Here is a 22,560-nt window from a genome sequence, read left to right as displayed (position 1 = left end):
TCCTCTTGCCTCAGGCTCCCGAGTAGTTGTGACTACAGGCATCTACCACAACACCTGGCTAGCTCTTCTATTTTGGGTTGAGATGGAGTCTCACTCTTCCTCATGCTGGTCTTGAGCTCCTGAGCTCTGGGATCCACCCCTTCCAGAGTGCTAAGATTACAGCCACCTTTTCTTTCTTTCTTTTTTTTTTTTTTGTTAGGCAGAGGTGAGGTTCAAACCCACTGTTGTGTGGGGCCAGTGCACTAACCACTGAGCTATGGCGCCCAGCTATTCCCAGCACTTCTAAGGTGGAGTTGGGAGGATCGCTTGAGGCCAAGAGTTTGAGATCATTTGCAGCACTATAGCAAAGCCCAGTTGCTACAAAAAAAAAAAAAAAGGGAGGAGGGTAAAATATTAACAATAGATAAATCCACATTCTTTGGATTTCCTGTGTTGTACTATTATCTTTTTTTCATTAAGCTTGAAATTATTTCTAAATAAAAGACTTAAAAGATGAAATTAAAAGTTATAAGTTGTATCTCTTGAACTCCATCAAGTAATCACATAGATTCCCAATTAAGCAGATCCATGTGAACATAGTTATGCATCTTTTATTTCTTTGTATGAATTTCCATCTGTTGCCCTCCCTAGAGTGCTATGGCCTCATAGCTCACAGCAACCTTGAACTCTTGGGCTCAAGTGATCCTCTTTTTTTTTTTTTTGGAGACAGAGCCTCAAGCTGTTACCCTGGGTAAAGTACTGTGGTGTCACAACTCACAGCAACCTCCAACTCCTGAGCTTGAGCGATTCTCTTGCCTCAGCCACCCAAGTAGCTGGGACTACAGGTGCCTGCCACAATGAACACCCGGCTATTTTTTGTTGTTATAGTTATCATTGTTGTTTAGCAGGCCTGGGCTGGATTTGAACCGGCTCTGGTGTATATGGCTGGTGTCTTAGCTGGTTGAGCTACAAGTGCCGAGCCACAAGCCGTCCTCTTCCTTCTTGCCTCAGCCTCCCAAGTAGCTGGTACTACAGGTGCCTGCCATAATGCACGGCTATTTTTTTGTTTTTTTTTAAAGACACAGGGTCTCATTCTAGCTCAGGCTGGTCTGGAACTCCTGAGCTCAGGCAATCCACCCACCTCAGCCTCCCAGAGTGCTAGGATTACAGACACAAGCCACCGTGCCTGGCCAAGTAGCATATTATTTAAATAGAATATGAAATTATTTTTACAATAATATTTCCTTCACATAAAATGAAAGTTGGCTCTATATGTACCTTACCCAATTGGTACTTGTATTCTATAAGTATTTACAAATAGTACAGTTTTAAATTTAACATGCTAGATTAAATATGCTACAAAATTGATTTGAAGAACACATATAGCATAGATGTCTATTTTCTAAGTTTTATTTTGGAAAATATAGATTATATTCAATAAAAAGGACTCATACAAGTTATTAAGTTGACTTCATTGAGCATTCCTAGAATAATTAGCAGAGTACCGCGTCTGTGATGCCTTTATCAGATGAGTATTGTCAACCTATTGTACGTGAACTTCATTCCTCAAAGCACAAATGATTTACTGACAAATATTTAACCCAGTAGTATTTATATTATAATTGTCCCATGGTCTTGGCTGCTAGTAAAAGTTTTGAAGAGACCCTTTGATGAAATTCACTGGATTCCTGTTCTCTTTTTTGTAGGGTGTTCATAAGAATGGAAGCAGTGTTTCCTTGCCAGGTTCCTTATCGCTGTATCTCATGAACTGACATAATCTTGGGGAAAAGCCTGTATTTAATGATGAGAAACCTGTCATCAGTATAGCAACAACAGTGTGAGGACAAAAATAAAAATAAAAAAGAAGGATTCCAAGTTAGACTCAACGAGGAAGTCATTTTAATCAACAGTTTCTGCCGCATTATTTTCCAAGATGAACCGCTACACGACCATGAGGCAACTTGGGGACGGCACTTATGGGAGTGTGCTTATGGGCAAGAACAACGAATCCGGGGAGCTGGTAGCCATCAAGAGGTACTGTGTTCAGCACTGCAACGTTTACCGCTGAAAACTCGGTTCTCCTTATTCGCTTAGGAGTATATGCAAGCACAGAGAGGGCTAGTTAGACTCCATGATGCTTTGGCTAAGATAGAATGTCACTCTAGAAACAAAACATTGCCAGAAGGGAATTCTGCTGATTCCCATTATGTTACTTTAATTTTCTGACTTGTCTAGCTACATTGATAAACAAACAAATAAAAAAACCCTAAGCTTTTTATGCATAATACATTTGGACTGAAACTAAAGGTAATCTTTGCAATGTTTTTCAAATTTAAAGTAGAGTTTATTATGTCTTTAATTAATAGGCTTTAAAATCATGTGGTATTCATAATGTCAAATTGAATTCTGAAGGGCACAGAGTCTGAGCTTACCTGTTGACTTATTATTAATTTAATTATTTCCTTTTAACCCACTGTCTTTATCTTTTGCTACATAACAAAAATACCCCAAAGCCTAGTGATTTAAAGTAAGAGTAAACATTTATTAATTTACATGGTTTCTGTGGATCAGGAGTTCAGGAGTGGTTAGCTGGATGGTTCTGGTTGGGGCCTTCTCAAGAGGTGGCTGTCATGTGAAGACGGGACTGGAGCTGGGGGGTCCACTTCAAGGTGGCTCAGTCTTGCTAGGGCTGCTATAATGAAGTACTGCGGATAGTGGCTTAAAAACAGAGGTTTATGTCCTCACCATTCTGGAGGCAAGAAGTCTGAGGTCAAAGTGTTGACAGGGTTGTTTTCCTTCACATGATCTTCCCTCTATGCATTTCTGTATCTAAATTTCCTTTTCTTATACGAATACCAGTTGTATCATATAAGGACCCACCCCAAAAACCTCACTTAACATTAATGACTTTTTAAAGTATCCTATCATAAATACAGTCACACTCTCATGGACTCGGGGTTGGGACTTCAACTTAAGAATTTTGAGATGACTCAATCAGCCCATAGTAGGCTGCTGTAACAAAATACTGCAGACCTGGTGTTTTAACATACAAATAAATTTTCTCACCATTCTGGAGTCTAGAAGTATAAAATCCAGGTGGTCGGAGGGGAGGTCTCTCCTGAATGCCGTGAGGGAGGGATTTATTCCAGGCCTCTCCCTGACAGATAGATGGCCATTGTCCCCCTGGGTTTCTTCATATCATCTTCTCTGTGCCTCTCTCTGTGTCCAAATTTCCCCATTTTATAAGGACACCAGTCATAATGACCTCACTTTAACTTGATCACCTCGGTAAAGACCTGTCTCCAAATACAGTCCCACAGTGAGGTACTGGGGGTTAGGACTTCAACGTGTATATTTTTGAGGGACACAGTTCAACACATAACACTCACATGGTTGGCAAGTTTGTATTTCCTACTGGCAGGAGGCCTCAGTTCCTCTTCACATGGGCCTCTCCAGAGGGTTGCTTGAGTATCCTCATGACATGGTAGTTAGTTTCCATTGGCCTGAGTGAGTACCACTTCAACCAAAGTATGACAATTTAAAATTTAAATACTTCGACAAATATTTTGAAACATCATGATCTCCTAAAACATTACATGTATAAGGAAATAATTTTATAAAATGTCTTCAGATAGCAATTATTATCAAATAAAAATAATTGTTACTTGAAAATATTGAATTATATGTGGTCTTGGTTATTTTCAAATATATATAATTACTAAGAATGAGAATTTTATTAAATGAAATCACTAAAATGCAATACCCCTTCATGATTTAATTAATTTTAAAAAGTTCTCAGTTTTGGTGGCACCTATGGCTCAAAGGAGTAGGGTACTAGCCCCCTGTGCTGGAGGTGGCGGGTTCAAACCCACCCCTGGCCAAAAAAAAAAAAAAAGAAAGAAAGAAAAAGTTCTCAGTTTTTTTTTTTTTTAAAGCGCACAATCAAGGGAGGAAAAATAACTTTTAGCAAATAGAAATAAAAAGAAACTTCCCTAACCTAGGAAAACCTGTATAATTCCTCATTTGAATGTGAAGTATCAGAAGTATTGCTAGTAAAGTTGGTTCTAAGAGCAGAATGCCTGTTGTCAACCTGCTGATCAGGATTACCCTGGAGGTCCTAACTGATGCAGTCAGACAAAAGCCGAGGAAATGAGGTATAAGTATTAGACAAAAGGAGATGAAATTATCCTTACTTGTAGATTAAATGATTGTGTAAATTCACATGAAGGAATTCCTTTATTATATGTAAATACATTCATATATAATATTTGTAAAGACTTTGGAAGATAATATGTAAAATTTATGGTACTGGTGGTTTCTAGGGAGGTGGGTAGGAGAATAAGAAGGGAGTTGAGTCTTGTGGCATCTGGAAGGTTGTTACTGTTTGATTTTATATGAAAAAAATGTACGTTTTTCCTCTGGTTGGCAAAAACATGGTGTTTGTTTTATCTTTCAGTTTCATAAAGTAGGGCATGGGGCCTCATTTGCATAGACCCACGTAAACCTTGGGAGCAATGAGAAGTCAAAGACACTGAGGGTTGAGAAGAGACCAGAAGGATATAATTTAGAAATGCTTTTAGTGAATATTTATGAATGAATTACTTAAATCTATCCAAAAGTGACTTAAATGGACATTTATTTTTCTCACATAGTAAAAACTCTTGGCACAACTGTACTATTGAATTATACACTACCTTTAAAAAAATTTTTTTGAGATATTCTTGCTATTTTCCCTGGACTAAGGTGCAGTAGTGTCATCATTGCTCACAGCAACCTTGAACTCCTGGGTTAGAGCGCAGTGCTATCATCATAGCTCACTGCAACCTTAAGTTCCTATGCTCAAGCAATCCTCCTGCCTCAGCCTCCTGAGTAGCTGGGACTACAGTCATGAGGCACCATGCTTGGCTCAATTTTCCTACTTTTGGTAGAGATGTGGTCTCAAGCATGCTCAGGCTGGTCTTGAACTCCTAAGCTCAAGTGATCCTCCCACCTTGGCCTCCCAGAGTATTAGGATTACAGGTGTGAGCCACTGTATCTAGCTAAATTATACATTTGAAATGAGTGAATGGTATAATAAGTAAATTATAACTCAATACAATCATTATTAATACTTTTTAAAGTTTTGAGATATGCTTAGGGCTAGTACTTTGTATCATCTTCTGGCCAATGAGAAGTATCAGAAGTCTTTTACACAAAAATATATTCAATATGAGATTTAATTTTAATTTTGGGGGAAAGGTATGGGTGGATTTAAAGTGTTATCCAAAGTACTGTGCTCAGAATATTTATGGCCTAAATTGAAAGTGCCTAAAATTTTATACCACCAAACACAAAATGATTGGACATTATAGGATATGAGTTTTTTAGTAACAAGTAGAAATAAGAATGGAGAATAAGGGGTATAATACTATGTATGTTTAATTGTCTGGTAAAGTTTATTCCTTTGCACCAGGCTTAAGAGAAATGGCAGAGCCTTCCTGTGTGACTCTTGCAGGCAAGATCAAAAACTATCCTAATTGTATGTTGTCCAGAAAGAATCCTGAGGAGTTACAGGTGTAGTGATTGTTCATGTTGATAATCCTGCCAGTAGCCAGGCTTCACAGTTCCTGCACTCCTAAGAGATGGTCACCTCTGTCCTACCAGTCACTCACAAATACCTTGTTATCTTGAGGGATGGTTCTGCTGTCCTTTTTTTTAGACAGTCTCACTTGGTTGCCCTTGGTAGAGTGCCATGGCGTCATAGCTCACAGCAACCTCAAATTCTTGGGCTTAAGCGATTCTCTTGCTTCAGCCTCCTGAGTAGTTGGGACTATAGGCACCCACCACAACACCCGGCTATTTTTATTTTTTTATTTATTTTATTTTTTTTCCTTTTACTAAGTCATATACACATAGATCATGAATACATTTATGCATTTGTGGGGTACAATGTGCTTTTTTTTATGCGATTTGGAGTGTTTACAGCAAACTAATTAATATAGCTTTCACCTCATGTATTTAATTATTGTGTGAAGACATTTATGTTCTATACTTGATAGATTTGACTTGTACCCTTATAATATGCCGGCTATTTTTAGAGATGAGTTCTCGCACTGGCTTAGGCAGGTCTCAAACCTGTAAGCTTAGGAAATCCACCTGCCTCGGCCTCCAAAGTGCTGGGATTACAGGCATGAGCCACTGCGTCCAGCTGGTTCTGCTTTCTAAGACTTCCACCATTACAACTTCAGACTCTTGACCATGATCTCCTATTGTTTCTCCATCATCAACCTCGAGACTGCTTTATACCCCCGCTCATTCAACTCTTGGCTATTCCCACTACTGCCCACTTGGCTTGGCTCACCTGCTCATCCAGCATGAGCCCCACAGTCAGCCCTTCACACCATCCTCTCACGATCAGACACATATTCTGAATCCTCCCCTGTCTCAATGTCCCACCCTCTCAAGATCAGACACATGTACTGAATCTTCCCCTCTCCCAATGTCCCACCCTCTCAAGATCACACACGTATTCTGAATGTCCCCCTCTCCCAGGTCCCATTACTCCTGCCTTGATATCCTTCAGTCTGCTCTCCATATGATTGGTAAAGACTGGAAGATAAATCGTGTACATATAAATGTTTCCAGTAGTTCCACTTTCATAGTCATCCCATGTAATCAAAGGTGGACTCTTAGTAATACTTGACAATCCTTTTGTGACTTTCTTAGTAACTTAATAACAAGAATTCTTCACAACTCCTCAAAGCTTGCGCTCAATGCTTCCACCAATTGTACTTCTTCCTGTTGCTCCCCCCTACCACAATCTGCAACAACACTCATCACTCCCGCTAGTTATGTCAGATCCCCCAGATCCATGGCAGATGAGATGGTCTGCATGCCAGACAGCCATTTCCAGCCCCTTTCCTTTTGCCTCCTGGTACAGAGGCTGAAAGAGTGAATATTCACTTCCTTAGCCCCCTTTGGAAGTAATGAAGACCTTAGGTCCAGGACACGTGCCAGCCGATAAGATGGAGGGGAAGCCCTGAGGAGAGTGTGGGAAAGAAATATACCTGATGAAAGATGGGAGAAGAGTTTTTTGGTACTATTCTCCCTTCCTTCCACCTTGAGCACGGATATAATGCCTAAAGGTGAAGTAGCCATAATGTAGTCATTAGGTGACACATTGGAGGACAAAAAAAGTTCTAAGCATTCCATATAAAAATGACAAGAAAGCTCTGGGTGGCTTAGGTGCACTGTTGAGCCACTGAGAGAGCTCTGGAATCACCAAATTCCAGATTTCCTTAAAAATAAACTCCTCTTTCCTTAAGCCTTCAGGTCTGTTACCTGCTGTTAATTTGTATGTTACTAGCAGCAAGATGCATTCCTAACTAATTCATGAGATGCCTTTCAGTCATTAAATTCTGATTCACTAGGGATATTTTAGAAATAAAAGCAATGATGGCCTTTATGTCTTCTTATAGTCAGTCACAGATACTGGTAAAAACGATACCATCCAGTAGATGCTGAGTGCTGAACTAAGCCGTTTGCAATGTTTTTCTCATGTAGTAATTTCTACCCTACAGCTAGCTAAGGAATGTGAGACACAGAGAGGTCACTAGGTAAATTGTCCTAGGTCATACAATCAGAGAGCTGCTGAGCAAGGATTTGAATCCAGGCGGCTCACCTTTACAGCCTATGTTCTTGACCATGATGTTGCGCTGTCAGATCTTTACTCATTTCTTACCTGTGTGTTATGTCCTCACATCCTCAGAGAGGGTATAATCGTAATTTCTGCATCATAAGAATTATTCTAACTAATAAAGGCAATTCTGAACTTCCTAAGTGGCTTCTAGGAGTGATTTTCAACCGGTGTGCCGTGAAAAGTTTTAAAGTTTTAGTTATTTTCCTAAGAACTTCAAAGCACAGTAAGTGTGTTCTTTTTTTTTTTTTTTTTTGGATCATAATTTAAGTGTGCTGTGGAAGTTTAACTATTGGTTCAAGTGCTCTGTGAGGTAAAAAGGTTGAGAAACCCTGTTCTAGGACATCTCAGTAGCAGATCATAATACTAAATGAAAGCAGTAGAACATACTTAGTTTTTATCTTTGATAACCCAGCCTCATAATCCCCATATTTGGATACGCAAAATGTTTTTTAGACTATGAATCTCATTTTTTCTTCTATTTTGTATGGTGACTAAAAATCCATTCATAGAAAACACAGCCATGGCTGGGTGTGATGTCTCACGCCTATAATCCTAGCACTTGGGAGGCTGAGGCAGGTGGATTGCCTGAGCTCACAGGTTCGAGACCAGCCTGAGTGAGAGTGAGACCTCGTCTCTAAAAATAGCTGGGCATTGTGGTGGGTGACTGTAGTACCAGCTACTCGGGAGGGTGTGGCAAGAGAATCGCTTGAGCCCAAGAGTTTGAGGTTGCTCTGAGCTAAGATGGCACAGCACTCTACTGAGGGCAACAAAGTGAGACTCTGTCTCAAAAAAAATTAAAAAAAAAAGAACGATAAAAGACAGCCACTGTTTATGGTGTCTACAGGGAAAATGCTTCATTATCGTAAATACTCTTTTGGTATACTTATAAGTAATGGTAACCAACATTGGGATGGAAGAGGAGAAATTACAATTCAAGAAATTGTAATTCATTTTCATTCATTCATTTCATTCAATTCGATTCATTTTCTAAAGTTTGTCTACTTTGGAATTTTTACTGACATTAAATCACTTAACTTTATGGGCCTCTTGTCTAAAAGTGAGGTAATGATATAAAAGTTGTCAGATCAAATCACTGACTAAATTTGCTATCAAGATTTGTAATTTTTCTTCCTACTCACCTCTGAATTATAGTATTTCGTATTTATCTCTTAAGTTCCAGAAAGAGAGGAGATTTTAAAGAGGGTGTTTTAGAAAAGCACAATTAAACTGAGTAGTGAAATGTTCAGAACTCACCCAAGAAAGGAAGATTAATGGTAAATTTCCCACCTTTTTATTAAGGCAGGATTTCAGATGTGAGACACATGCACACACACACACAGATGAGCCTGTACCTAGTAGCCTTGAGATAGAGAGAAGGAAGGGGATTTCCTTATGAGAACGAGGAAAGTGACCCTGTGATAGAGTAAGAAAGCCAATGGAACAGTTTATGTCTTTGAATCCTCAGTCCCTGTGCACTAAACTTTTTAAATTTATTTTAGGATGAAGAGAAAGTTCTATTCTTGGGATGAATGTATGAACTTGAGAGAAGTTAAGGTAAAATCCTAAAGATGCAAAGAACCCAAGAAGGCCTTAACTCTGTCTGAGGACAGTAGCTGAGATTCTTCTGTTCTCTGTGGGAAGCATTCCGAAGTTAATTGTGTTTATGTTTTTCCTTTTATCTTCCAAAAGCAAAGTAATTTCTCATCTTTTTCTTGTTCTGATGTCAGTGGAAAACAGGATACAGTTATACGTTCATATTTGAAAGTTCTTTACTTTTAAAGCATCTCTTTAGTGATCTTGAGATTAAAAAAGTAAAGAGCATTTTAATTACCATTCTCAAAGGAAAGATAACTTTTTAAATTACTGTATACCATTTCCATATATTTTGTGCTTAAAGACTTGGATAAATTTTTGGAGACTTTTGCATTATTATGTCAGACAAAATCTAGACATGTTCAACAGACTGAAGTGCTGGGCAGCCATTGCTGACTTGGCTTATTGTTGCACTTGGCATTCATTTTACAAAGCTGTTATTGCTCGATTCAAGTTGATGTCCTAAGAGGTTTTTAAATTATGTAGACATTAAAATGTAATTCATTAATGAACCCAGAAGAAATGAAAAGTTACTTAAAGGAATGATCATATTTACCATTGATAAGATTTTGAAGATTTTGCCAACTTCTATAGCTTTTGTTTAAGAAAGTTTAACAATTATGTGTTGTTTTGCAGTCTCTGAAAAAACTTAATCATGCCAATGTGATTAAACTGAAAGAAGTTATCAGAGAAAATGACCATCTTTATTTTATATTTGAATATATGAAAGAAAACCTCTATCAATTAATGAAAGATAGGTATGTCTTTATTCTGTGGAAATTATAATATTTTTCCCTGTTGTTAACTCCGTGAGTTTTCTGGATCCTCTCAATACATCTTACTTTGCAACATCTAGTTTTAAATTAATAGTTCTGTCATCTCTATCAAAGAGTAGCACTTAACATTGGAGAAGAGCCGTCTGTGACAGAACCATCATTTTTCTGTTGTAAATCCTTAAAAGTCAAGGTCATATGTCATATAAATACACAAATCTATCTGTAGTTAGTATGTAGTAATAAAGATGGCCTTGGGCACTAGAGAAAATTATCTTTGTTGCTTCCCCAAGTGTCTTGTGAAAGGCTAATGAAAGAATGACAGGAGAAAAGAATAAAGTAGCTTTTAAGAAAGGATCTAAGAAACTTATTCATTAGGATGTATAAGTGAAAATTTGATGGGTTACTCATTCCAGGGAAATTCTCATTTTAATTTTTAAACATGTGGGTAGCATCTCTAAAGACTGAAAGTTTCAGTCTTCTGCTCTGGGCTTGGGGAGACAATGTTCTGGTGGTCATGGTTCTGGTCACATATAGGAAATTAAAGTTCATTTTGCCTGCTTTTACAGTGAAAGTTATTCAACAAAAGACCCTAAAATACTTAGAAATAAAGTAATTTTCCAATGTAATGGTATGGATTTCTATTTCATATATACCACACACAAAGCCTAAGGATGGTAAATGAGTTTTTTCTTCAATCATTTCCTTTCTTCTTTCAAAAACATATTTATTGAATGCCTGTTGTATTTCAGGCTGACATCATTATTATGTTAATAGTATCAGTTAAAAATAAAAGTAAATTACTACCCCCCAAATCAGCGTTCATTTTTCTCAAGTCCTTTCCAGCCCTTGTACGTACTTGTACCTTTTACTTAATTGTAATTTTAATGGTAATACAATTTTTTATTTGATGCATTCACTTATAAGTACCTTTTTATGCTGATAAATAGTCTTTATAGTTACCATAAACATTATACGTGTTCTGTTAAATTGCTATACTAAGCTTCACTTTTCTCCTTGAACTATTTAAAAAAATGACTATCAATGGGAGACTCGGTAATTATAGGATATGATATTGATGGAATCATTATGCAGCCCTTAAAGGTCATAATTATAAAGATTATGAGAATACTTATAAGTGGAGAAACAAATCAAAATTGTATTTATGTAACATTGATACACAATATAAAAGTTATGCACGCAAATGGGTTAGAACTGGATTAGAATAGTGAAAAATCAGAAGTTCCTTAATCAGGTGGTGGGATTATGGGTGATCTTACTTTTCAGCTTCTAATACATTTTTTAAAAATACATGAAATGAAAACTATATACATAAATATATGGATACACATGGATTAAAAAAATTAAATATAAATACAGGAGTTATTATATTTTATCTGATTTTTAAAATATGTGTGAATCTGACAATTGAAGTAGTTAAAGGAATAACAAATAAATACTACAAAGTTTTGAATTATATGATTTAATTCTAGGCTTCTGAATCAAATAGGAATAAAAATTGTATTAGAATTTTATTTTATTTCTAAGAATAAATTTGACTAGCAACAATTGTGCAGATGAAGGCTATTTAAGGATAAGGTGTATTTATACCTTGTTTGAGTATTTTCACTCCCTGAAACATTATTTTGAAGGTGTAAATTAATCCACATGCCCTTTTTGAATTTTATTGTAGTAAGCTGCTTTCCCATTTCAGCTGAAGACTAATACCCATGAGCCTTTGCCCTGATGCCTTGACTGCACCTTCAGTGGATAGCGTTCTTTTTATCAAGTTAAATTCTTGGCAAGAATTCAAATGTTTTATTGACTTTAAAATTTGTTTTACAGCTTAGGAAAGTGAATTTAAAACTATTTTCAGTAACATGTGATCAATACTAATCTGAGATAACCCCGCGTCTGTTTTTCCCTGCCGACTGTGTTTCGCATCCATGTGGTGGCCTAACAATTTAAACGGTGGAACGCTTTGGGACATAATATAGGCATATACAATGGCTAAAAATACAATATGGAAAAATAGGCCACTTGCCATATGTCAAAAGCATTTTTAATTGATCCTCTAAATTAATCTGGTCCATCAAACTTCCTGCTGAAATAAAGAAGTTAGAAAATGTTGAAATTATGATACAGTCTAAAAACTTAAAATGATGACCTTTATTACACAGTATGGCCTTCGGATTGAAGAATTAGTTGCTGACCACCTTAGTTGGTGGCCTGGCAGAGATTAATATTTTAGCCCGAATTAGGCCGTTATTAAGATCTTACTGTAGAGTCTGTGGTTAATACAATAAAAAGCCACACTGTTGGGCGGCACCTGTAGCTCAAAGGAGTGGGGTGCCAGCCCCATATGCTGGAGGTGGCGGGTTCAAACCCAGCCCCGGCCAAAAACTGCAAAAAAAAAAAAAAAAAAAAAGCCACCCTATCCAGTACAGTAGCCAGTAGTCAGAGGTAGCTATTGAGCTCTTGCAATATCTCAGTTGAACTGTGTTATAAATGTAAAATAAATTACACACCAGATTTTGAAAACTTGCTGTAAAAATTAAATTTATTAATTTTATAGTGATTATCTGTTGATATAATATTGAGTATGTATGAGGTTAAATCAAATATGGTGTTAAAATTAATTTTACCTGTTTTATTGGTTTTGTTTTTAATTTGGCTACTAGAAAAATATTAAAGATATAAGTAGCTCTTAGATTTCCATTGTATTGTTCCAATATTGTAACAATATTGTTTCCATATTGTTCCAATATGCAGCGTACAACTGAAGCATTTATACTCCCCATACTCTTAAAGCCTACGTGATACAGCTCTGCATGACTGGTTGATCTGACAGTGATTCAGCTTTCCAACTTACTTTGGTTTTCCTGGGACAGTTTAAGATTTAACTATTGACTATTTTTGTAATATACTCTGGGATTTGAGTTTTTACCAAACGCCAAAATAAAAAAAAAAACAAAACTCTACTAATTTCCATGTTTTAAATTTATGACCTTTAACACTACAAATCTATACATTATACTTCCAGCCAGTATCATGAGGCCAGCAAGGCAAAAGGAATAGAAACCTTCCTTGGATTAGCTGGTTGGTTGCTTAACAGAATTACATGACTTTGTGTTCATTTCTTCACAGAAACAAGTTTTTCCCTGAGTCAGTCATCAGAAATATTATGTATCAAATATTGCAAGGGCTGGCTTTTATCCATAAACATGGTAGGTTTCTTTTAAGTCTCACTTTTCTGCCTCTTTAGATTACTGTCAAGAATATGCACAGAAATTGCTTATAAACTCTTATTAATAATATTCTATTGGATAATTACAAGTTTGGGGTATGTGTTTATACATATTGACTTTTCATTTGAAAGCATTTAGAATTTCTACCATTCTGTATGATATGAAATGGAATTTATATATACTATAACTCCCTTCCTATAATAATCTATATCTATTAAAAACTTGAATTTTTTTTTTTGAGACAGAGCCTCAAGCTGTTGCCCTGTGTAGAGTACTGTGGCATCATAGCTCACAGCAACCTCCAACTCCTGGGCTCAAGTGATTCTTCTGCCTCCCCTCCCAAGTAACTGGGACCACAGGTGCCCGTCACAACATCCAGCTATTTTTGGTTGCAGCCATCATTGTTGTTTGGCGGGCCTGGGCTGGATTTGAACCCACCAGCTCAGGTGTATGTGGCTGGTGCCTTAGCCGCTTGAGCCACAGGCACTGAGCCAAAAACTTGAATTTTTTAGCTGGGCATTGTGGTGGGCACCTGTAGTCCCAGCTACTTGGGAGATTGAGGCAAGAGAATTGCTTAAGTCCAAGAGTTAGAGGGTGCTGTGAGCTGTGATGTCACCGCACTCTACCCAGGGTGAGACAGTGCCCACCACAACACCTGACTATTTTGGTTGCAGTTGTTATTGTTGTTTGGCAGGCCTGGGCTGGATTCAAACCCCTCAGCTTTGGTGTATGTGGCTGGCGCCCTAGCTGCTTGAGCTACAGGTGCGGAGCCCAAACTTGAATTCTTTAACAGTTTGATCATCAGCCCTTAATCTAGTCATCATAAACCCAATCTGCAACCTCATCTCTCCTAATTTTATCATGGAAATTAAAACAAATCCTTCTTTGGAAGAGATTAGGTTGCTGCATCCATGGCGTGGGGTCTGATAGCTTTCCTTAGTATTTACATTCAGTTGTGTCTGTTCCTTGAGTGGAATTAAGCAAATACTTGTTCCATTTTGTATGAATTTCTTATTTATGTGTTTTATATAGTGTTTCTTATCTATCACACCAAAATAAATATTAGTCTTAGGAGTGAATGTGATGATTTTTAATGAAAATTTGTTTAGAATCACTAAGTCCATAGATAGGAAATTAGAGAAGTTCGTGCCATACTGTTGCTGCCTTCCATGCTGGCTCTCAAAGATCACCCCGGGTCTCCTTTCGTGTCTGATCCCATACTTTAAACTCTTTTCCTATATCTTCTAACAGAAAATAATTTTATCTTCTAGAAATTTTATGCAGCATTCCAGATAAGTATTTTAAGAACATTTCTGAATCCATAATTTTTGTTTCATATAAACTGTTGGGGACTTTAAAAGTCTACATCCCCTAACAATATACTATAATACATTGGTAAATATCAATAATTTCTTTTAATTACCCGGAAATAAGAGATTACATGTTTTTTAAATTATTCACAGTAGAGTCCTGATTCTTAATTTGCTTGAGACTCTGATCATCATGGTAAGTCTTGAGATTGCCTGGGGTGATTTATACTATCAGCAACTTCCAAAGCATTTAGGATTTAAAAATTGTGGCTGATAGTAAATAACATATGAATCGTCTAGAGTTGATTATGCAGTGACTACGTAGTGAAACCGGGCTCTATGAACAATTAGACAACATTTTTACAAAAGCCAAATCATATTCTTTTTTTTTTTTTTTTGAGACAGTCTCAAGCTTTCACCCTGGGTGGGGCGCTATGGTGTCACAGCTCACAGCAACCTCCAACTCTTGGGCTTAAGTGATTCTCTTGCCTCAGTCTCCCAAGTAGCTGGGACTACAGGCGCCCGCCACAATGCCTGGCTATTTTATTTTGGTTGTAGTTGTCACCGTTATTTGGCGGGCCGGGGCTGGATTTGAACCCACCAGCTCCCGTGTATGTGGCTGGCGCCTTAGCCACTTGAGCTACAGGCACCGAGCCCCAAATCATATTCTTTGCTGTAGTCAAACATCTCAGATGTAATACTTCAAGAAAATAGATACCTTTAAATAGTTGCTGTCAAAAATGAGACTAACATTTAGTTAAAACAGGACTAGATTACCAATACATTTATATTACAATGGGGAGAAACTTCAACTGGACAAATATGTAATTGGCTTAGTTCTGTAGGACTTCATGGATTAATGTGACTTTGCTGTTTCCATCCCTATCTCTGCATTATGAAAGAGCTATGGATTTCCCTTAGATGTTAGTGAAATGTATCTTGCCAGCTGTTTTGAGTAGGAATACCACATAAACTTGGAGTGAAAAAACTGTTACAGATGTCCTAAATGCAGACTCCATGCGGGCTGTGAAGTGATTAAAAATGTTTAGGCTTAGAAAGTCTTCCTAGCCCCAGCGCTACGTGAATGTATAGTAATACTCTTCTGATGATCCCCTGCCTCACAAGGCCATTAGAATCCCCTCTGTGTATAACCAATACACTCCTGATCTCTCCTAGAAAAAGACTTCCTTAAGAACAAATTGGATTTGCAAGGAGGGCTTTAATTTTTTTCCCCTGGGTTTTCTGTCTCATTTTCTTTGGGTTGCCCAATACCTTGGGTAACTAACCATCTATTTTGTATGTTGAATTAGTAACATAAGCATTATAATTATTGGGGTTTTCAGTGAGGAGAACTTGACATTAAGTAATTTTAAATGAAGGAATTAATTATAATGTATGGAGTTCCATTTTTGTCTAATGGACTTGTCATACAAGTGGAGTACCCTGGAGGAACCAGCTGCACTGGTACAAGCCAGATCAGGACCTGCTCTTCCTGCATCCCCCCCATCCCCGTTACACAGTAGCGATATCAATACCTCCTTAAGGTAGTTTCATGAGGAGACATCATGATGCGCTAGTACCTAACCCATTGCCTGGACCTGCTGAAGCTACAAATAAAAATACATTCAAACAGTTACTTTTAATGGTCTTACATCCTACGTGAACTTTCATGCCACATCATTTTGAAAGCAGAGTCCTACAGCCCACCATTTTTTAGGTGGTGTTTTGTTTTTTTCTTTTTTAAGAGATCATCCTTCTAATTATGATAAAGAGGCTGAGTTATATTGTTTATAAATCAAATAATGCTATGTTTAAACGTGATGATTTATTGGTGTTCTTTTTTCCTTTATATTACCAAGGCTTTTTTCATAGGGACATGAAACCAGAAAACTTGCTTTGTATGGGTCCAGAACTTGTGAAAATTGCTGATTTTGGACTTGCAAGAGAATTGAGGTCACAGCCACCGTATACTGATTATGTATCTACCAGATGGTGAGTAGTTTTATACGACTTTCCTGGGGCGTAAGTCTGTGCTGAAGTTTTCTGACAATGGATTGTTACGTTACCTTTCTAGAGGTTCCATATAGCACTGAATTTTGCATTCTTTAAAAAGAGAGGATTGGTTCATTATTATTCTGATCAATGAGAAAAGAAGAAAAAGGAATCTCACTATTCATTCAACAAGTACTTAAGAGGATTGGTTCTTTACTATTCTGATCAATGAGAAAAGAAAAAGAATTTCATTATTCGTTCTACAAGAACACCTACCATGTGCCATAGATTGTTAGGTACAGGGGACCCAGCAGTGAGCAAACATAAGAGAAAAATCTTTGCCTCCTGCTGCTTACAACACATGTAAACAAGTTAAAAGTATGGTGAGTTACCAACAGAAAAATATGCAGATGTTCACCAAAAGACATGTCATAGTCCCAACTGCAGACTACCCAAATGTCCAGGAGCAGCAGAATAGTGGGTCCCCCAGGGGAATGCTTACAGCCGTGAGAGAGAGCAGTCTGCACTGTGTACAGCAATGTGTGTGAATCTCACAGAGGTAACGTGAGAGCAAGAGGCCAGACATAAAAACAGAGCATGCTGCGCGGTTCCATTTATATAAAGTGCAAAATTAGAGAAAACTAACCTGTGCCATTAAAAGTCAGGAGAGCCAGCAGTTCCTGGGGGCTGTGTGTGTAATAACTGGATGAGTGCATGAAGGACCTTCTGGGATGCTGGGAATATGCATTTTTGATCTGGGTACCAGGTCTGCGGATGTTTTCTATTTGTGAAAACTCAGCAAGTGGTACTTTTACAATATGGGCCTTTTCACGTGTACTGAACTCCAATAAAAACAATATGGGGCGGTGCCCATAGCTCAATGGGTAGGGTGCCGGCCACGTACACTGACGCTGGTGAGTTCAGACCCAGCCCATGCCAGCTGACAATAGTGACAACTGCAACAACAAATGACCAGGTGTTGTGGCAGGTACCTGTAGTCCCAGCTACTTGGGAGGCTGACGCAAGAAAATCGCTTGAGCCCAGCAGTTTGAGGTTGCTGTGAACTGTGACATTACAGCACTCTATTCAGGGCAACAGCTTGAGACTGTCTCAAAAAAATGAAACAAAACAAACAAAAGAAAGGAATATGGCCAGGCGCGGTGGCTCACCCCTGTAATCCCAGCACTCTGGGAGGCCAAAGTAAGAGGATTGCTTGAGCTCAGGACTTCCAGGCCAGCCTGAGCTAGAGCAAGACCCCGTCTCTAAAACTAGCTGGGCATTGTGGTGAGTGCCTGTAATCTCAGCTACTTGGGAGGCTGAGGCAAGAAGACCGCTTGAGCCCAAGAGTTCGAGGTTACTGTGAGGTATGATGATGCCACGGCACTCTTCTGAGGGCGACAAAGTAAGACTGTCTCAGAAGAAAAAAAAGAATGTGGAGGAATGAGCCATCTTATGCACTGCTGGCTTATAAAGTGGTGCAGTCTGGCAGTTTCTCAATGGTTAAACATGATCTAGCAAATCCACACAGCCGAGAGAAGTGAAGACCCATGTCCACACGAAAACTTGTATATGAATGTTCACAGCAGCGTTACACTTCTAATAGTAAACATTGAAATAAATGTGAGCTATATATAAATTTTAAAAATATTTTAAAAAATCAAGGAAAATAATTACTCCTACTTACTCCAGCTCAGGGTTGTGAGTGGCCAAGCCTGTCCCAGCAACTCAGGGTCAAGGCGAGACCCAGTCCTGGCCAGATGCTGTCCCATCACAAGGTGCAAACACACATCCGCACACACTATCATACAGGGACCACATAGACACACCCGACATCTTTGGGGTGTCAGTTGAAACTGGAGGCCTTAGAAAAAACCCACGCAGATGTGGGAGGGAATGTGCAAACTCCACCCAGACAAAAACCCCAGCTGAGACTCAATTTTGTTTTTCCTCATTGATGTTATAACAAAACAACATTGAACAAAATGATAATATTCAGGGCCCTGCTGTACCCTGAATGAAAGCAAAAAGACAGGATTACAAAACATTCGGACTAAAATATCTGTACATTTTAATGTGAAGGAAGGAGTTGGGGTTGAGAATATCTTCTGTTTGGCAGACTTTGTGTGGAACTTAGCAGATACCTTTGCTCTTGTAAATATTTTTCCCAATCAAAAATATTATGTACAGAGAGGGGTCAACTGAGGGTATCAGTACTTTCAATCTAATAAAAAAGGAAAAAGCCCACTACTCAGGGGTTGTCTTTGCTCATCTTTTTTTGTATCCTTCATGTGAACGTGTGATGGCTCTAACAGTGTTTTGTAATATGGCATTTCTCCCTTTTCTCTTAATACACAGAATAGCAATTGTTTCCATATTTGGTCAGTTGGGTTTCTGTCTTAAGTTATGTGTGGATATTTCTCTTTTTTTCCTTTTCTTTTCTTTCTTTTTTTTTTTTTTTTTGAGACAGAGTCTTACTCTGTTGCCCTGGGTAGAGTGCTGTGGCATCATAGCTCACAGCAACCTCAAGCTCCTAGGGTTTAGAGCAATCCTCTGGCCTCAGCCTTCCAAATAGCTAGGACTACAAGTGGCCACCACAGCACCTGTTTTTCTATTTTTACTTATTATTATTACTTTTTAAGGTAAAGTCCCTCTTATAATTGTGTCCTGCCCCTAAGAGGTGTGTCACTCATTGTGATCCCCCACCCCCTCCCTTCTTCCTTCTCTCTGCTCTCCCATTTCCCCAACCCCGACATTAATTGTCCTCATATCAGACTTGAGTACACTGGACTCTTGCTTCTCCATTCTTGTGATGCTTTACTAAGAAGAATGTGTTTTAACACCATCCAGGTTAATACATAAGATGTAAAGTCTCCATCCTTTTTAGTGGCTGCATAGTATTCCACAGTATACATATACCACAGCTTGTTAATTCATTTCTGGATAGTTTTTCTATTTTGAGTAGAGTTAGAGTCTCACACTTGCTCAGCCTGGCCTTGAACTTCTGAGCTCAATCAATCTACCCATCTCGGCCTCAGGATTATAGGTGTAGCTACTGCACCTGGCATTTCATTGGACATTTCCTTTACATTTATCTCCAGCCCCACTCATTGTAGTCAAGAAACATGTTATGTCCCATTGTCCCCCGTATGTGGTATGAACACCTGAAACACAGAATCTGCTTAATACCCATTCCTTGATTGAAATGCATGACCAGACAGGGCAGAATGTTACTGACCATCCATGTTTCAAATTACAATCAAAATAGCCTTTATTGTTTTTTGTTTTCTATTTTCATAGGTATCGGGCTCCTGAAGTTTTATTAAGATCTTCAGTTTATAGCTCTCCCATTGATGTGTGGGCTGTGGGGAGTATAATGGCTGAACTATATACCTTAAGGCCACTTTTCCCAGGGACAAGTGAGGTGGATGAAATCTTTAAGATTTGCCAAGTTTTAGGGACTCCCAAAAAAGTAAGTACTCTTGTCCCTCAGTTGTTATAACTTAAACTTGCTACTCTGCTTTTAACTTTATAACTTTTAATTATAATTTTTTCCTAGATAGCAGATATTTTTATTTTTAAATAGGCTCAAACTTTAAAGCTTAGTTTTTCTTATAATGTTTTTTCTTTTTTTATTGGGGTGGGATAAGGATTGCAAGAAGCCACCAGACTGAAGAAAAAAGGTGCTTTTTTAAAAACCTTAAGAAAATTCTGTATATGTAGAGGGTAACTTTGGGTTGATGACTAGCTGGCCACTATGCAAGACCACCTTGGTTAGGCTCCTTCCTACTTGCTCTGTGACTGTCCAGTGGTATCAGCTCATTAAGCTCTGGGGCCTTGGACATGAACCCTTTCTTGTTTCCTTTTATCCATCTCTGCCGTGGGTAGGTATTTGCCTTCATGAACTGAGTATTTTTTGATTAACTGTTGTGTTTTAGCTAGTCCTTACTTTCTGAGATGTGCTTAATAAATGCAAGTGTGTATAATTACATCCTAATTAAGTTGATGTGTGCCTTGTTGACATTAGAAAAGTAAATGTAGCTATTAAAGCTTTGACATGATTTGTCATTTCCCAGCTATGTGACACTTTTAACACTGGATGTAAGTCAACCAGCCAAAGGACCATAGCAAACTGGTCAACACATGGAGGTGGTCAGCATAAGGAACGAGGCCTCCTGTACTGAGACATGCACGTGGTACTTGTCTGGTCTCTGAAAGTTAGGTCAACTTAAGGAGGTGGTCAATGTAGGGAGCGGGTCAACTATGGGGGTTCTGTTGTATATAGTGAGGATCTTTGTCAGCCTTGGGGCAGCACCTGTGGCTCAGTGAGTAGGGCACTGACCCCATATACCAAGGGTGGTGAGTTAGAACCCGGCCCCTGCCAAACTGCAACCAAAAAATAGCCAGGCGTTCTGGCAGGCACCTGTGGTCCCAGCTACTCAGGAGGCTGAGGCAAGAGAATCGCCTAAGCCCAAGAGCTGGAGGTTGCTGTGAGCTGTGATGCCACAGCACTCTACTGAGGGTGACAAAGTAAGACTCTGTCTCTAAAACAAACAAACAAAAGCCTTTTTGTAAAGCACGTGCCCTTATTTGTTCAAAGTCACCGAAGTATCATAATCACCAAGATCCAGAACCAGACAAGAGTTTAACATTTTGAAATTTGTGAAAGCGCTTTCTCATTTCCTCCTAACCCGCGTTCAGTGCTCTTTCTACACTGTTTGTAGCTGCGAATGAATTGTATATGTGGTCTGGTATTCCATGCTTACGTTTGTTTAATCAACACTACAGTGTTCACACATGAATGATTTTTATATTACTACTCTGGTTTTAAATGGCTTACTAAAAATAATTTTTCTTTCTGCACCCTCCCACCCGCACTTTTATATTCCTTACGCAGAGCGACTGGCCAGAAGGATACCAGCTTGCATCCTCTATGAATTTCCGCTTCCCCCAGTGTGTTCCTATAAACTTAAAAACTCTTATTCCCAATGCCAGTAATGAAGCCATTCAGCTTATGAATGAAATGTTGAATTGGGATCCAAAGAAACGACCAACAGCAAGCCAGGTAAGGCTTTTTCAAATGTTGAGGTTTTACAGTATTAGGGATGTGTTCGTTTACAAAGACAAGTCCATTCTCAACCAGAGTTTTACCAAGAAAATGAATCTTTAAGGCATCCGGTGTATGTAGTTAAAATCTCTGGGCATATAAGATCCATGAGGACCAGGCATGGTGGCTCATGCCTGTAATCCTAGCATTCTAGGAAGCCGAGGCAGGTGGATTGCTTGAGCTCACAAGTTCAAGACCAGCCTCAGCAAGAGTGAGACCCCGTCTCTAAAAAGTAGCCAGGAGATGTGGTGGGCCCCTACAGTCCCAGCTACTTGGGAGGATGAAGCAAATGGATCTCTTGAGGCCAAGAGTTTGAGGTTGTTGTGAGCTGTGATGCCATGGGCAAAAGAATGAGACTCTTTCTCAAAAAAAAAAAAAAAAATCTGTGGAAAAATTGCAAAAAATAGCTACTCCAGTGGTTTTCCGTGTTTTGTGGTTCAAATAAAGAACTTTATGAGGTTGAGGCTGAAAGGAATCAATCTGTTATGGTAAAAATTTGCACATTGAGACTAATTGAGAGGGAACTTGTCATGGGTAGCAAAAAGGCATCTCTTTGATCATTCAGCAGAGTAAACTTTTCTATGCCCTCTTTAGGGTTTAGAGGTGGGCTTCTGGTTCATTTCACACAAAAGTATTGCTTCCTCGGACTTGAGTAATAGTGTTGGATGTCTGGCTCCCACAAGAGGGCAGCACTGTGGCACCACACTTTGTTCCTTCCCCCAGTCCCAAATGTATTGTCAGAATAGACCTCACTTTGTTTCCCCTTTGTGACTACAGCTGATAACATCTACGTAGTACAGTGCATGGTAGTCTTCCTGACCTTTACAACGCTGTGCTTTTATCTCAAAAAAAGTGATAAGGTGGATGCTTTCTTTTTCTTTCT

General features: G+C 38.6%; 1 protein-coding gene across 3 annotated transcripts in view; it reads left to right on the top strand.

The window, feature by feature from the left end:
- The first annotated feature begins 1,912 nt into the window (after positions 1-1,912).
- The window catches only part of MAK (male germ cell associated kinase), a 48,795-nt gene continuing 28,147 nt past the window's right edge, over positions 1,913-22,560 (top strand). For all 3 annotated transcript variants that reach the window (XM_003788303.1, XM_003788302.1, XM_003788301.1), the window contains exons 1-7: positions 1,913-2,013; positions 9,157-9,211; positions 9,887-10,008; positions 13,171-13,250; positions 16,441-16,573; positions 19,871-20,042; positions 21,468-21,635. In XM_003788303.1, the coding sequence (XP_003788351.1) occupies positions 1,913-2,013; positions 9,157-9,211; positions 9,887-10,008; positions 13,171-13,250; positions 16,441-16,573; positions 19,871-20,042; positions 21,468-21,635 (831 nt within the window). The remainder of the gene's footprint in view (positions 2,014-9,156; positions 9,212-9,886; positions 10,009-13,170; positions 13,251-16,440; positions 16,574-19,870; positions 20,043-21,467; positions 21,636-22,560) is intronic.

This window comes from Otolemur garnettii, unplaced genomic scaffold (genome assembly GCF_000181295.1).
Source record: "Otolemur garnettii isolate 467f Iridium unplaced genomic scaffold, OtoGar3 scaffold00026, whole genome shotgun sequence".
NCBI classification, from domain to species: Eukaryota; Metazoa; Chordata; class Mammalia; order Primates; family Galagidae; genus Otolemur; species Otolemur garnettii.
Note: the sequence above shows the minus strand (reverse complement) of the source record. Positions and strands in the feature narration are given on the sequence as shown.